The 16,354-nt window shown below is 42.4% G+C and overlaps 1 protein-coding gene across 1 annotated transcript; it reads right to left on the minus strand.

Annotated features, from left to right (window-relative positions):
* Positions 1-406: 406 nt before the first annotated feature.
* Positions 407-1,534, minus strand: LOC119150896 (inositol 1,4,5-trisphosphate receptor-interacting protein-like 1). Its single transcript, XM_037394053.1, has one exon. The coding sequence runs from the start codon at positions 1,532-1,534 to the stop codon at positions 560-562; it is 975 nt and encodes a 324-aa protein (XP_037249950.1). The 3' UTR covers positions 407-559.
* Between the last annotated feature and the right edge of the window lie 14,820 nt (positions 1,535-16,354).

The following is a 16,354-nucleotide window of genomic DNA, read 5'->3' on the forward strand; positions in this document are numbered from 1 at the left end:
CGCCCCGCTGCCTCTGCATCTGAGGAGGCAGCAACCTGCTACCCGCCCGCGTGCCCCAGCAAAGTGTTGCACAGACACTCACAGACAGACGGCTGGCTAAAACAAACTAATTTATTGTCATGTTTGCGTCGCAGGATTACAATAACAGGATTACAAGCAGTATCGGGATCCTCAGCTGCAGTGGCATCTCCAGCTGGACCGGCGGACATTCCCCACACGCCGGTGATGCTGAGCTCCCCTCGGGCGGTGTCATGTCCGTGCCCAGCTTGCTCAGATCTGCGGCACGCACTCCCCAGGCAGTCTCTGGGGTGAGCAGATTCTCTGGGCCAGTGTCCACAGTTGTCCCTCGGGCCCCACCGTTGAGAGATGAGGAATGATCCTCAGGGTCTCAGGTACGGGTGGAAAAGCCTGTGACCACCAGGAGATGGGTGCAGAGCTGCAGACCTCTGAGGTGGAAACTGTCCTGCTGGGTGCGCCTTGCCGCGTACCTGCAAAGAAGCATCTCAAGAGCAGCACAGCTCTCCGGCCGTGGCATGCTGTTGGTGAAGCTGGCCTCCGCCTACTCAAGGCCTCCATAGGCACCTGGAGGCACCACAAAAATTAGCTCGGTGCAGATGTCAATCTCAGAGCTGCTTGTCAGATGGAACCTGCAGGACTTGAAGGAGGGCAGCAGCGTTAGATGGCAGTGGCTTGACTCAGGCAAAAGCAGCCAGGCTGCTTTCACCAACTCTTGGACCCAGTAGGTGACTTTATCCATGTCTAGGCAGGAGCGTGTGCAGAGGGTGTAGAGGAGGAATGACTTCTGATCTCTCGGCAGCTGGTCCTCAGGGTGGTGAAGCAAGCACGGTTCATCTCCCAGCAGCTGCTGCCTCAAGCACACACACTCCAGCCCCACACGGATGCTGGGCTGCCCTTCTGGCAGCTGCCCCGCGGTGTCTGGCTCCAGGGTGAAAGAGTGCCCGGGGGGTGGCCGCAGGAGCACAGGCAGGCGGTAGGTGATGCTGTCCCCGTGCACACTCCAGGTTTCACGGGCACCCTCCTCCCCAGTGGCTGGGTACAGCTCTGGCAAGAAACTCCTCTTGCACAGTATCTGGCAGACCTTAAGGAGGTCACCCACCAGCTCCTTCAGGGCCTCGCACGTGTCAGGCAGGTCCTGCATTGGCGGTGGGGTGGACACAGCCATGGAGATGCCACCGCTGTGTGCACCATGGAGGTCTTCCTCCTCCCTGTCATCCTCCTTTCTGTCCTGCTCACTGCGGCTGCCAGAGGCAAGCTTCATTTTCCTGACCAGCCAGCAGACACTAGCGAGCAGCACCAGGGCCCCCGCAACAGTCCAAAGCGGCCACTGCTGCAACGTGGGAAGGAACGTGCCCCTGCTCCGGTCAACCTCCTGCATCACCCGAGTCGTCTGCTCATCCAGATACACCTTACGCTGCCGCATCCGCTCGTTTGTGGCCGTATCTCTGTGGTGAAGGCCCTTCTGCGTGGGCTGCATGGCCAGTATAGCCAGGATGAGGGCGATTGCCGCAGCCATGGCCTAGAGGAGGTGGGAGAAAAGGGGGCTGAGCAGGGCTGGGTGGGAGGGAGCGCGGGGCTGGGGGAGCGGGGCAGGAGCCGGCTGGAGCTGGGGGCCGGTAGGAGAGGGGGTGATGGAGGTGCGAGGGAGCAAGGGCAGGGTTTGTGAGCACTGTACCGGCGGGAGCCGCGGGCTGTCCCCATAGAGTCTCCCGAGGCCCCATCCCTGCCACAGGACAGCGTCCCATGGAGCCACGGGCACGCGTCCCATCCCCAAAGCCGCTCTGGGCACCTGCCCCCAGCGGGAGCCCCCAGCAGCTCTGCCCCAGCCCCGAGGGCGGTACCGTGCCCTGCCCTGAGGGGCTCGCCTCTCGCTCTGGGTTAGAAAGGCCCTGGGCATCTGCCCCGTCCCGCACCCAGCCCGGCCTTCCCCCTGCATGCTGCACTCACCGAGCGCCGAAGGCAAACTGCAGTGGGGCTGCCTGGTGATGTCCCTGAAGACAGCTCCCATTGTGACACATCCTCGGTGATGTCACAGCCGCCGGGACAACATCACCCACCCAGCAAGTTCCAGTTGCTTCTGAGAAGCAGCTTTCAGATAATACAAACCCAAGCTCCTGCTTCATCTCAGGTAGTAAGGAAATACTTGAAATACATTCAAGTAAGTCATTTTTAAACCGACCATCCTTATTTTTAGTTCCCTAAATTGGATTCAGGATTCATCTCGCCAGATACTAACAGTCAATATCATACATGCTTACTTCTTCCCTTCTGTCAATCTTCTCAATGTCCGTGCACCTTCATTGGCTGGTGGAATATTAAAAAAGAGTTTATAAATTTTACAAACTGGAGGGTAAAGAGTTTTGACTTATTTGTGCGTTCCAGCTGGGACCACCACAAGTACTGTGAAAATAGAGTTGTCAGTGATATAGCTGCAATCCAGAGGGAATATGCCGGAAAGCTCAGGAGAAAGACCTTCCCTCCAAATTTTCCAGCCTGACTTGCTGGAACTGGGAGCTTTAGACGACCGAGGTAATATTACAGGAAACAGCAGTTCTGGTGTCATAACTGTTCTGTTCCCCCTCTCCCCCATTTCTTGAACATCTCCCAGTGAATTCATAGACTTTCTTCTGTCCGTCAAAGAGTCTAAATCTTTGATGACCTTTGTCTAACTTTAATCCTAATCTTAAACTTTGGGCTTTCTTTTTTAATTTACAAACAGAAATAGTCCGTCCTTTCCTCACAGGCAATATTTTAAGGCTTTGGGGTATTATTTATGATCATTCCTATAATTTTATCTGGAACTTGTCACAGTTGTTAGCAAACTTACGGAACACTTGACTTCACACCAAGTGATAAATAAATGCTTTTTTCCTGTAAGGTAATGAAACTTGCTCTCTGCGCTGTATCCATTAAGATTTAAACAAACATTCTTTGGCACGTCACAAACACTTTTACCAGCAGAATAATAACATTTCCTCTGATTAAAGTTTGGCTATCTTACAGGTCATTGATTAACAGGAAAAAATTACGATGACTTACAAGGAGGGAGTGGATATTAAATAGATCCCAGGTTTGGCAAACACTCAAATTTTTCTTTTTTTATAAGGGATATTTTCCTGGTCGAAGATGGAAAATCGGAACCAACCAATTTTTTTATAGACATTTTCTTTCACTCACAGATATGTGTGTTTAAATACAAGTTTGTTTAACTCTCACTAATTCTTCTGCTAAATCCAATATCCTTGCAAGCTAGCTGCAAGGTTTTTGTATTAATCAGCCACTTCATAACTCCAGAGACATTCCCCTCCCACCTGATCATCCTTTTCTCCCTCTTTTTCCTGCTAAACCTCCATGTACATTTGGGATTGGCTGTCTCAGTAATGCTTCATCATCTCCTGAGACACAGCCTTTGTTTGCTCAAAAGTCTTTTAAATGCACTCACAGGTGAGTATGCACTAGGCTACAGATATTATACTGACCTACTTGGCAACAACAGAAACAGACAGAAAGTCCTTAACAACTTTTCTAAATGAAGGTGCCAGAACAAGAGGTGTTATTCTAGCATTAACCTTATTCTAGCAGGTGGGAGTTAAAATAATGTCCTCATTTTTCATCAGTGATCTCCAGTTTATCCATCTGCAGGTGGCACTTGTTGGCATATTGTGGAAGCAGTTTTGGAAACAGGACTTAATAACCCTCAAACCCATAGAAGAATCCCGTTCAGTGACATTTCCCTCTGTGCATTTATTCCTCGAGATCTATCATTTAGCCAGGGCTTAATCCCATTTCATGTATTCAATACTGATAATTACAACAACTAATTTTTTACGTAAGTGCCATGCAGTGCTAAGGCAAATGTGTTAAAGAAGCCTATCCATCTACCTTGTTAAACAAAATTTAAATTAAAAATAAAAAATACATCAGGTTTGTTTCACAGAACCTCTGTCATAAAATCATATTGTTTCATATTTACATATTTTATCCTTTATCTTTTTTTTTCTTTTCAGATTTAATCTTTCCCATATTCTCTGCTCTTCCGACTTGTACTGATGGCAGGTTAGCCGTTCTTTATGCGATCTGTGCCAGCCCTCTTGCTTTTTTGAGTGTTATCGTAGATTTAGTATTCTTTCAGCCATCAGTCTTTTCCCTGTTTTTTCATGATACTTTCTAGCCAGGTTTTTTGGAGATCTTGGAAAAGTTCTATCTTTGTGAACATTTATCTTTCATAGACACGACCATCTTCCTTAGTCACTAATACCCTGGACAGCCATTCCTAGCACTAATGCAATGAAGTACCAAATTCTCCAGAGCCTGTTTGCCTTTAGCAGTCAGAGAAAGTGTCAAATATTTCATAGGCCATCTGCATTAAAATATCTTTGAAAATACTCTTCTCGTGGTTCTTTTTGTTGCTGGTGTTACTGGGCAAATACACAGAGTTCAGTGGTTCAGTCCTCTGCCAGTATAGGACGCAAGGGTCTTGTGCTCCTTTTAACCAAAACTATTTTTTATCAAGCATTGACTTTCTTGATTTGGAAAAGAAAAATTACAGACTATGTGACCTGAGCTTTAAACTCAGACTTCTGTTTCCCCCATCCCTCTGAGATTTCTGTCTCTCAGTCAGATGTCCTTGGACTCACCCAAGGGTTCAGTCTTTGGGAGGGTATACACAAGTGCATGCACTGCAGATGCAACACTGTCAGAGTGGAACCTTCCAGAGTGCTGTTGGTCAAGGAGCTGAAATGAGCCATACAAGAAGAGGCATGAGATTTTGGCCTGTTTTGGTTTGGCAAAAGACCGTCTGAAATTAAATATAATAATATTGCATTTAATAAATACATCTTGGGAGATGCACTGATATATCTGAAGGAGAAAAGCTAGTTGAAGTAGCAATGTTGGCACCAGAATAAATGGGTATATACTGGCAAGAAATATAATTAGGCTGAAGTCCCTGATGTCCCTGGCCCTTGTCCTCAGCAGTTTCTCTCAGTGCTGTGTCCTGTGTTTCCCCGGTTCTACATAAAACCCACACTTTTTGAGACTTACACGAGTCTACACTGATCTCTGTTGTCCTTGAAGAAATAGCCTCAGCTGCAAAGCAAGGACCACTTTTTATCACTTTATTTATCAAATGACATAAAAAGTGTTTAGGCAGAAGATAATTTCTGAGGAGAAATATCGCAAAAGAGCACACAATAATCTGTTGAGTGCTTATGCAACGCATATAAGAATTTCTTTTGGGAGGGAATCAGAATTACTTTTCATATTTTTTACTTTTGTTTACTTGGATTTTTTTCTTGTTAAACCAAAAATATTTTTCCTTCCATTTGAATAATCGTGATTACTGCAGTACCACCTGTGACACTGTAACCACTATTTAATAGCAAAACAGACAGAAGGTAGAAATAACATGAAACTGCTGTTGCAAGTATAAAGAAAAAGAGAATTCCTTTACACTAGATGAGTGAAATGAGCAAATGAATATTTATTGTTCGGACATGTAGTACTCTTCATGCATATTAGAAGTGGCCTTTCTTCTTCCAAAGTTGTACCTTTTCTCATGGTGTCCATCAGGTGTCTTATACTGAACCAATTAAAGTGTTGGGACATCCAGAAGGCAGTATCAAAAAAGAATAGCTAAAATAAAATAAAATGGGCTTACAGGAGAAAGTACTCAGGTCTGAAATACATTTCGCTCTTGCTAAACTAAACAGTGTTTATATAACTCTATATATCAAAAGGAGGAGAACGTGTAACTACTCCCCATGAGCTATAAAACAAAACGAGATTATCACAAATCTTTTTATCATTAGTGTGGGAAGGGAAAGGAAAAAAGAAACTTTGAGAAAACTTTGTAAGCAGATTTTAACCTTCTGTAATATATATCCCACTTTTAATCATTCATTGACTAGTTTTCTAGAGTAGCTTTTGGTCCATACCTCACTGGGAAGCTCTTAGCTGCAAGTACTGGAGATTTGAGGGCTTTTGATGAGAAACAACCTCCAAGTTGTGAATAAGAGGAGCAGAGTCTTTAAAATTAAAATCACTCTTAAAAATACCCCTCTGATATGAACACTTACAACTTGGAAGGTTAAAATTTTATAGTATTTTTCCTCCACATTCCTCTTCTCAGGTATTTGTAGACATGGAGTTTATCCTGCTACAGTGATCAAAGTGTTCCTGCATTCAGCAGCAGTGTATATGAGTATCCTAGCACTTTCTGCAGACAAGCAACTCGACAGATAACAGCATATTGAGATTTTTTTCTTTTCGTTAAGGTAACTGCAGACGTCCATACTGGTACACCTGAAGTCCTGTTTTGACCACTGCCTCTGTGCAAGTCAGTATGAAGTCTTGACATCACTAGTCCCCTGTTTGATGACTGTAGAAAAGCAAAGGTTTTGTAGTATTCTTTGTGTGGTTGAATTTCACTTTCAAAGCAAACAGCCCAGTAAGGAAATACAGCATCACTTTTTATCTCAAAATAATAATTGCACAAGTTACAGGATGTTGAGATTGTGTCACAGCCCTGAGTAACTCTGAGATGATTTTGGTTTCTCCTTTCTTCTGCCCTTAACAAAAGCCTGGCTGTTATTGCTACTTTTCATGAAGCACCATATTTCCAAGGTGTGAATATCCCCATATGTCAAACATTTTTGTTGTTATGCCTCCCAAATACAGTCAGATCATCATGGCTTTTTGATTTAATGGCAATGGCCCTAATTAGATCAGATCATCAATTAGAAAATTAAGCTACCACAAAATAAACATGTTAACACAGTAGGAAGAATCCTGCTTGCAAAGCACATCCAGCACTGCTTTGTTCTTGGCTTCAGTCTCCAGCCTGGCTTCATGTGCCCCTGCTTCCAGTTGACAAGGCTGTGGAGCTCTACAAAAGCAAGTTGAATATGCACTAACTATCCCAGACATTAAAGATCTTAGGAGTCTACAGATGATGTTCTGTCAGGAGAACATATAAATGTAGGCTAAAATACCCACTAAGCTACAGTGCCGTTCAGTAGCAAAGCACTTACAAATCTGTCATACATACTGACATTCATTTTGACCATCAAGACTTTTTCAGACAGTTAAGTAGTTCAGCTATTAATAGATTTTAAGATCAGAAGATATTTCCCTGTTCATTTAGTTGACATCTACTATGTTGAAGAGGTCAGGGGGTCTCATGCAGCAATGTCTGCATAAAGGCTGGAAATTCCAGGTGACTTCTAGCTACAATACATAATTTAGAAGGATATCTAGCTGTCTTGGTAGACTTCAAATGGGGGAAATGCATCTACCATACACCAGCCTAAGGTGTTCAAATATGCAAATAAAACAGTATACTGCATATGCTACTTCTTCCCTACAGAGAGACTGAGAAAAAGAATGAACCACAGGCAATGTGTATCATTTGCCTCGCTTAATATGAAGGCAAGTCTGCTGAGCACTGATCAGTCTTCTGAACAGAGACACAGCAAGCTCCAACAGAAAAAATGAGAAATGAAATATGTTAGTGCTCACACAGCAGCAGAGTCTTGAGGTTAATCTTTCTACTACCTGTGCACATCTGCCAGATTTACCTTGGGTACCTACGACAGTGAGGCCCTGTGCCATGTAGAGGTACTCTGAGAGCAACATGAAATCTAGTAGCAATGTGAAGTTATAATATATCATCGTTGTTAAAGGATTCTATCTTCCTTATAACTTCTGACTTGTCCAATACCTGCAATTTTTGTTTCTTTCTTCTCCTGAGACAACATTACTGACATTCCGTGCTCAATCATTTCTCTCTTGATAGGCAGGATAATTATCAGTCTTTTCCTCCTGAATGTACAGGGTTATTTTCACGTTTTTTAAAGCTGTTCACCTGTTCAAATATAAACGGGTGGAATATTGAACACTGTAGCACAAGACATGGAAGTTACTAATATATTTTCCATTTTCACCCATTCCCCCCTGTATTCCTAAATCTTACATTCAGCAACTTGTAGGTAGCAGAATTTAATTACTGAAACATATCAATCACTGGTTTTAGCTCCATTGTAAAAAGCAAATTGGATTTCCTTCTATATTACAAAGGATTTTCCTTTGTTTTGCAATAGAAATGACATAGCACAGGCATGAAAAGCACAAATAGAAAAAAGACAAAAGAAAAGAATTGGACTGTGAACATAAAGGATATATTTATACTGACAGACAAAAGAACACATCTGGAACTGGAACTTTATTGGCCTGATACATAAAGGCACATTAGTTACTACATAGGTCAGTCAGAGTTAAATGCAGTCTAGCAAATGCATAATGAAAAAAAAAAAACAAACAGTAGAAAGGCCAAGAATCATATCATCTTAGAATTGTTTAGGTTGGATAAGACCTTTAAGATCATCAAGTCCAACCGTTAACTTAGCACTACCAAGTCCACCAGATTTGAATCCTCTCTGCTACTCAGTGAACATAAGAATAGCCAAACTGGTGAGACCCAAGGTCAACAGGAGACAGACTGTGAGGTTACAGATGCCATAAAGGGGTAAACTAGAGAGAACTGAGCAAAAGGCAAGGAGAGATTATACCCTCCATGACACTTTCCCAGCCACCACCTGTTTTCAGATCAGGAACATCCTGGGTTAAGTCTGGCTTCTGTGTAGTTGGTATTCCCCAATGTATTTCTCTTCCATTAATCTGTCCAGTCTCTCCTTGGTCCCCCCTTACACCTTCAGTATTCACCACATCCTTTGGCAGGCAGTATCACTGACATATAACCTACTGCATGAAGAATAACCTGCTTCTGTTTGTTTTGAAGCTCATTCCTACTACCTCACTTTGATGATCCCTAGTACTTATAGTAGAAGAGACACTGAACCGTTAAACTCCATCCTCTCCACATCACTCCTGATTTTGTAGCCCTCTAGTATGTCCCCTGTAATTTGTCTCTTTTCCAGGAAATAGAACCGTGGCCTACTTAGTTATTCCTTACATAGCATGCATCCCATGTATTGATAGCCCTTGACAATCAAGGACAATTGAACCTTTTTCCAGTCCTACTATATTCTTTCTGAGATGAAAAGAACAGAACAGTACAAAGACACAAACATGCCATGCATTTATATAAAGGCATAACAATGAACTCCGTTTTATTCTCGATTGCTTTACCGATAGTTCCTAACATTTGCAATTTTGTTGTTGTTCAGTGCTGAGCACTGTGCTGTCATTTTCATGGACTTATTGATTGTATCCCCAAAGTCTCTCTTCAAACTGGTAAAGGCTAGGTCAGAACCTTTCATTTTACAAATGAAATTAGGGTGATGTCTTTCCTACATGCATCATTTTACTTTGACAAGTATTTAATTTCACCATCTATCCAGGTTGTGCAAAGCCACAATTTCATTCAGATCTGTCTTTTCAGTTATGTTCTGTTCTTAGCAATGTTTCAATAGCTGCTAGGAGCAAGCTGCTGCGTGGTACTTAGTTGCTCTCTGGGGTTAAACCAAGGCCACAACACACCAAAGCCCGCACACAGAGGCTGGTGTCTCCATTGCTTTATACAGAAGGACACCTTCAAACTGCGGTGTCCTACTGAAACATCAGTGTGAGCAAAGATGACATCTGGGGTCCCAGGAAAAACATCTGGATAGCAAGGTGCAAGGATGAAGCTGAAAGAGCTTTCTGTCTGTCAGCCATTAATTATGTACTTCTTTTGAGGAATCCAAACTGTAACTTGTTCAGTCATTTTATAAAGGAGTAGGTGAAATTCAGTATTTGTGTGTGCACATGGAATTCTCATCTAAGGTTTGGAAATCAAAAAGAGGAAAAAACATTTAAAGGCTTAGGGTCCTTACAATGACGTTTCCTCTGGGCATATCTAGCCCATGCCACTGCTTTCGTTGTAAAATTTGATAGGTTTTTTTTACTGAGATTAGAGGAAGTGTTTATTACACCATTATAAATTGCAACTTTTTGCAGCCATGATAAACAAAGGCCAGAAAATTGCTAGGGAAACTCTACTAGTAAGACACAGAACAGAGATCTTGAACTTGTTTATTCTGAGTTTAATGAAGAGACATGATCATAGACAGTTTTATAAGTTCATGTGAACTCACAGCAATTTGCTTATCATGGCAATGCAGACCTATCTTTTGATCCAAATTCTATTTGAAAGCATGATCTAGTTTCTGGTCCCAATTTAAAGTATTGTCTTCAAGGATATTGTCACTTACATATTTGTATTCTTTTTCTCTTTTTTTGGTTTTTTTGTTGGTTTTTTTTGCACATGTCCATTAAATACCTCACCCAAAAGACCTGGGAAGGGTATATTGGAGGATTATTTTCCATACCTGTACGTATAGTTATTTTTCCTGCATTTTGGCTCCAGATAATGTACTACCACTATAAAATTCCAACAGACAGCTTTGCAACAGAGTTTAAATGTTGACAGCTCATGCAAAGAGAATTACTTTTCAACAACAGCTGCAAAACAATTCTTTTACTCAGTATAGCTGTCTTAGCCAAATTCCACCGGGCTTTTCTAAATGCCTTCCTCCCTCTGTCCTGTCCCCCCACAGGCTGCAGAGGGTCGCTTAATATTTCATTTGTCCTGAGTTACTGTAGTGCCACTGCCCACTGTTACAATTACTGCATTTTGTCTTGCTCTGCAGCTTTACTGAACCCCTTTTTATGTTAACATAAGCAGCAGTAACATTTGCAAAGTGCTTAGGGATCCATCTGCTTAGCACGGAATACGTGTAGGATCATTGTCACCACTAACAGTTAACAACCTTATGCGTTCGCCCAGAAATACTTGTATTTATTTTGTCTAGACTACATCTTCAGGAAATAAGATGGCACAATTCATCATGGTCTAAGTGTGCAATTGTGTTCTTAGGTCAGAAAAAAAAAAAGCTATGGGGTCTGGGAAGTCAGCCCAAGAGCTTCTTAAATACAGATGGTGTCAGGTCTCCAGGGGGCTGGAAGGGCAGGCTGTTGCCAGCTGGATCCTATCCCATCACCTCAACAGAGACCAGGGCAACTGGAGAGTGGCCGAGGGCATAAGGCATCTCCCTGGGGACAGGGCTGAGGCCAGCCTGGGATGTTAGCCTGTGGGTGGGGGTCAGCTGGGCTGAAATGGGGTCCTGGGCCACAGGCAGGGTTGGGGACACCTCAAGAGATGCTGGCAGGGACAGTCCATCCCATTAGTTCCCTCCGGTCATGGCAATGTGCCCTTGGGTGAACTTCAGCTAAATTCATCCTTCGTTCTCTCCATCCCCCATCCCCCCCACCTCTTTTAAAACCCTTGGAAACTAGTACTAACAGGTTGTAGCATATTAATATACCTCCTGGGGTGTTGGTAGGCCAAGCTTTAGCTGGTGCATTACTGAGCATTTCAGTCTTGGCTGCATGTTCTGATATTAACTGTGTTTGTCATGCTACGTAAGGGGCATGATCAGCAGCTGGCCTCAGGCAAAGGGAAAGTAATCAGTCTTCTGGAGAACTTTTCCAGTGGCTGCCAAGAATTTTCTGCATGAGGAAGCCTATTAACAAGCATCATGTAAGAGTGTTTACAGAAAGTCAGAAAATGCTGACCCAGGATAAGGAAAATGTCCCCTCTACGTAGTTTCACAGCTGAATAACTCTCTGATATTTCATTGAAAGGATTTATAGATAAGAGTTACAAAATAACTGTACAAAAGTGCTTTTAAAATATGTTTATACCAACAACAGCCCAGTCCCGTATGGTAATTTTTGAGCAGAGATTACATTGCAAGGGGCAAAGGAATGTTCCTGGGTTGTAATATCTGTGCAAAGTAAGATCTCAAAGGTCAGATGGAGCATCTGACCCCCTGAGCTCCTTACTTCCTCCCCTTGTGACTGAGCCAGCGTCACAATAGACCTGTGAGAGCCTTGTGCACAAGTCAACTTGACTTGCTCTTAAAGGGAACTCAATAAAACCTCAAGTCATGTAATGAAAATAAACTACACAATTAGCAATGACAGATATTCTATTATTTATAACACACAAGGAAAAGGGCATTTTAAAATTCCTTTCCAGGAGCTTTGCCAGAGGAGCAAATATTCACATAAACTATGTCTTTTTAATTCTTTTACAATTCTGCTTTTCTAGGCTATAAAAGTATGTTCAGAGCTGAAACACAGAATTTAAGCATTTAGGCTGAAAAGCTCATTTTTCTCACAAAAATATATATTAAAGAATTTTTCTTAGACCAAATATTCACTAATTCTATTGGTTGAGCTATTTTCTCATGCTTACCTCTAAACTTTCAAATGACTGAAGCATAGCAAGTTCTCAGGTGCTCGCAAGTTGCCTGCCCTAAGCCTTCACCAGGGGTTTACAAAACCCTTGGTGGAGCAGTGCCGATGATCTGTCATATCATGCTGATTCTGTCACCTGTGTGATCATTCTTTTGTCACTGAGTTGGGGCGGGAGCACAGGCTTCCTGCCCCATCTGCTTTTTTGATTAGCCTCATTGGAACACAAAATGAAAAAAGAGGAACCGAACCAGTTGTGACAGAAGAGATTAGTCCAACTTGTTGCCACATGACATGCCTGAAGTTAATACTCAGCATTGCTGCTTTGAAAAAGTGACATTTTCATTAAAAAAGCTAGTAATCGAATCACCCTGAGCTAAACCATCTGCCTTTCTAACTGAGATTCTATCTACAGTGGCATTTAACATAACCTGTAAACACAGAAAATGAATTTTCCTTTTATGTATTACCTTGTGCTCTTAGCAGATAAGTTTCAAAAGGTTGTATGCTTTATCTTTCTTTCAGACTTCTCCACCTTGTGCCTGTCTGTGCCTATGGAGACTGACGCACATATCCTTAGGTACATGCTCTTATGTACACATAAAGTGGTGAGACTATAAACAAAGTTTCAGAGCTGTTTAATATACAGCCTTTATCACTGCAGGTGAGCTCTACCAGTTAATTGTGCCTACATGATCTCCTAACATACCCACTTTTCATGCCAGCAGCAGTCAGGACTAAAAAATGCCTGATAAATGTTCCTGCTTTTCTCAAAAATGCCAAATCTGAAATTTCCTCAAAAAAATATACTGGACGGAATTTTGAGGGATCTTGCTTGGTTTACCTTCTTTGATTTACGTACAAAAGATAACAAAATCAATGTTTCATGGGAAGGAGAATAAAGTAAATAATAAAATTGCATAGAATTGTGTTTTCATGACCTTTCTTATGCATCTTCTGATGGAAAACAGTATAAATTGCTGACACCCCACACTGGCCACAGAGACACTAAGCAGTGTTTCGGTAGGTAAGAAGCCACACACTCCTCCTGGGGCTGTGAGCACAGAGATGACAGAGACAATGGCTCGTGGGAACATGTGCTCAGTGGAAGATGCATCCTTTACCACCTCCTGAAGAAAGGTGTTCACTGAGCACCAGGCTCTGTTCCCAGCTCTGCTGGGGTCTGCACACCCCAGGATGCTCCACTTAGAGAGTCCAAGGCAAAGCTGCACTCAGAGTTACAGTGTTGGCTGTAGACTGAGCGGGTGAAGGACTCTACCCCAACAGGTGGTGTGAATTCTCTCATGTCGATTTGCAGGGGTGGTAAGCTGACCCCCAGAGAGCTGCTGTTTCTAAATATTAATGATTAACGCTGCTGATGAAAGGGAGGAGGCCAAAGGAGCAATTCTAAATGACCTGGAGAGGTCAGAAATATTGGCAGGAAATATCAGTCACTGGTACAACTTGGGGGAAAAAAAAAATTTATGAACAGACGTGCTTCAAAACAAGCCTGAATGCTGAGCTTCAGGGAGACAAAGAAAATTTGAAAAGCAGCTTCAGAAATGTGACTGCAAACAGTAAATTAGAAACTGAAATGGCAACAACAAATGCAAAAAAAGAATTTAGTATATCACAATTGTATGGTGGCTCCTTTTGCCCATTGACTTTTAGAGATTTTCATGTACACAGCCAAGGTACAGCAGTTCTGCACTCAGCCCTTATATGCAGTATTTATAAGAAGCAATTGGAACTTATTGGTAAATGAAGTTTTTTGGGGAAAATTTAAAACATATTCAGTGGAAATTCTTGTGACAATTAATTTTTCTTACAATAAACATTTTAAATGACAAATTATTTTCAAAAATATTTACTTTTTTAATAAACAAAATAGTAATTTACACATCTCTACTGTTAAAAAACTCTTCATGACAAAAGTTTTGCCTCTGCACAAACAAAGCAGTCTTTTCCAGGAAATATAGTTTAATCAAAATTAAAAAGTGGTTGAATACACATCTGGTTCCTACAAAATATTTTAACAGAAACCTTATCAGCTATAGATAAACATTGCCTTCAGACTCCTATACTACATGTTACAGAACTATCTCATTTTTTTTGTCCAAGAAACACCTGAACATAGCATCAGACATTAATATCTATGTTATCATCATTTGGACATGAACACAAAAGATTTAATTAAAAAAAAAAAGAATATTGACATGAATGTCTATCTAACAGTTACATGACTGGTTATTCTTAAGAGTTGTAAGTTTTCCATCTGAGCCTATAGATTTTTCGAAACAAGTTCCATATGCAAGTTTGGATCTGTGAACAAGTCATGACGGCCATCATGACTGCCCCACCTTGGCATCACAGTAACACAAACCATTGCTGCCATCATCGAGGTCTATCAGCTTTGTAGTCACACTGGAATGTGTTTGCTGAGAGCCTTCTTGGGGACTGCTCTGGCCATGCCAAGCACAGTCTGGTCTTTGCAGGCTCTGCATGGCATTAATGGACAGAAGCAATTCCCTGTGCTTTGCAGAGATGCGTTGGTATCTGGGACATGCCACCGCATTCCATCACCTGCTTTTTACCTCCTGGAGAACATGATTTTCCATTTAAAAAGCAATCTGCAGTATTGGACTGGCTGATACAGGTAGTTCTGTAGTACAGCATGGCTGGGACCTCAGCACAGAACTCATCATCCTCTTTGCTCCCTATTGTGTCATAGTTGCTCCCCTAATTGTGTCCTTCCCACACATTTCTGTGATACCTTCATATCAATATGTATAGCTTCATCAGCAGGACAACTTAGCCTGGAAGGGACCTCAGGAGGTCTAAAGCCCAGTCTCCTGCTCAAAGCAGGATAAGCTGCAAGATCAGACCAAGTTGCTCAGGACCTGACCCATCTGCATCTAAAGTCTCTGATGGAGACTGCACAGCCTCTCTAGGCAACCTCTGTCCCACTGCTTGCCTATCCACGTGGAGAAAAAAGGCACACAGAGGTTTGTAGCGATGGTTTTCCCCCCAGTGCCCTCAAAAGCTGCATACTAAACAGCACATTTGACATGCTCTGGGCTGAACTCACGCAGTGTGACCCCTGCTTGGCAGTTTCTGGGGTCTGTGGCCAACAGCAGAGCAGTGACAAAACTCTGTACACCCTGTGCAGTGCTTCTTTCACCTGACACCTAAACATGTCCATTTGGAAGACAAAACTCTGTGTCTTCTCTTTCTATCCCTATTTCTTGTGTTGCTACAGTGATAACAAATGAGGACAGGGACAATGGTCATCACATCTGAAAAAAAATCTCTGAGAATTTTGGTGCTGAAGCAGTTAAATGAGCAATGCTAAGATTCTTCTCAACTAAGAAGCATGGCAAGCACAAACAGAAGTGGTATTTAAGGAAAGCAGCTACGAGAGTGATAGAAATTTGCAGGCTACAAGGCTCAGTGCAGTACGTATATTTTCTCTGCTTTCAAACAAGAGCTTAGCCCTGTAAGAAGATAGACATCCCACAACTCGTCATCACAGGCTTGGCAAGATACAACTGAAGGAGATGCACAAGAATCTGACTGACCTTTTGCAACCAAGATCACACAAGTGCATACAATACAATTACCTCGTGTTATTGTGATGAGAGAAAATCTCATTTCAACTCTGGACCCAGACGACAAGTGCTCCAATAAGTTATTTTTTTCCCGTAATGATGTCTGAGGGAAACTCTGAGTCATCCAGAGAGGGAAGAAATTAATAATATCCACCTTGAACTCTAGACATAGATGGGAGCTTTCCAACCTGATGTTGGGAAGAAAAAGTCTCTTTGCTTCCTATAAAAGGAAGATGATATTTTGTGAGAAAAAGCAGAACAGGGGGATACCGAAACCATCCTCAACTTGTCTAACTTCTCAGTTATTGCACAGTTATATCTTCCAGCATCTTCCAGAGCAACGGGTTTTAGCCATTGTCAGAATATTGGACCAGTAAATCCTCAGCTTGATTCAGTGTAGCATCTCTCTTGCACTACGGACAGGCTTCAGGGCAGGCAGATTCATATGAGTGCTGGTAATGGTCAGCAAC

The sequence above is a fragment of the Falco rusticolus genome, chromosome 1, assembly GCF_015220075.1.
Source record: "Falco rusticolus isolate bFalRus1 chromosome 1, bFalRus1.pri, whole genome shotgun sequence".
Taxonomy (NCBI): Eukaryota; Metazoa; Chordata; class Aves; order Falconiformes; family Falconidae; genus Falco; species Falco rusticolus.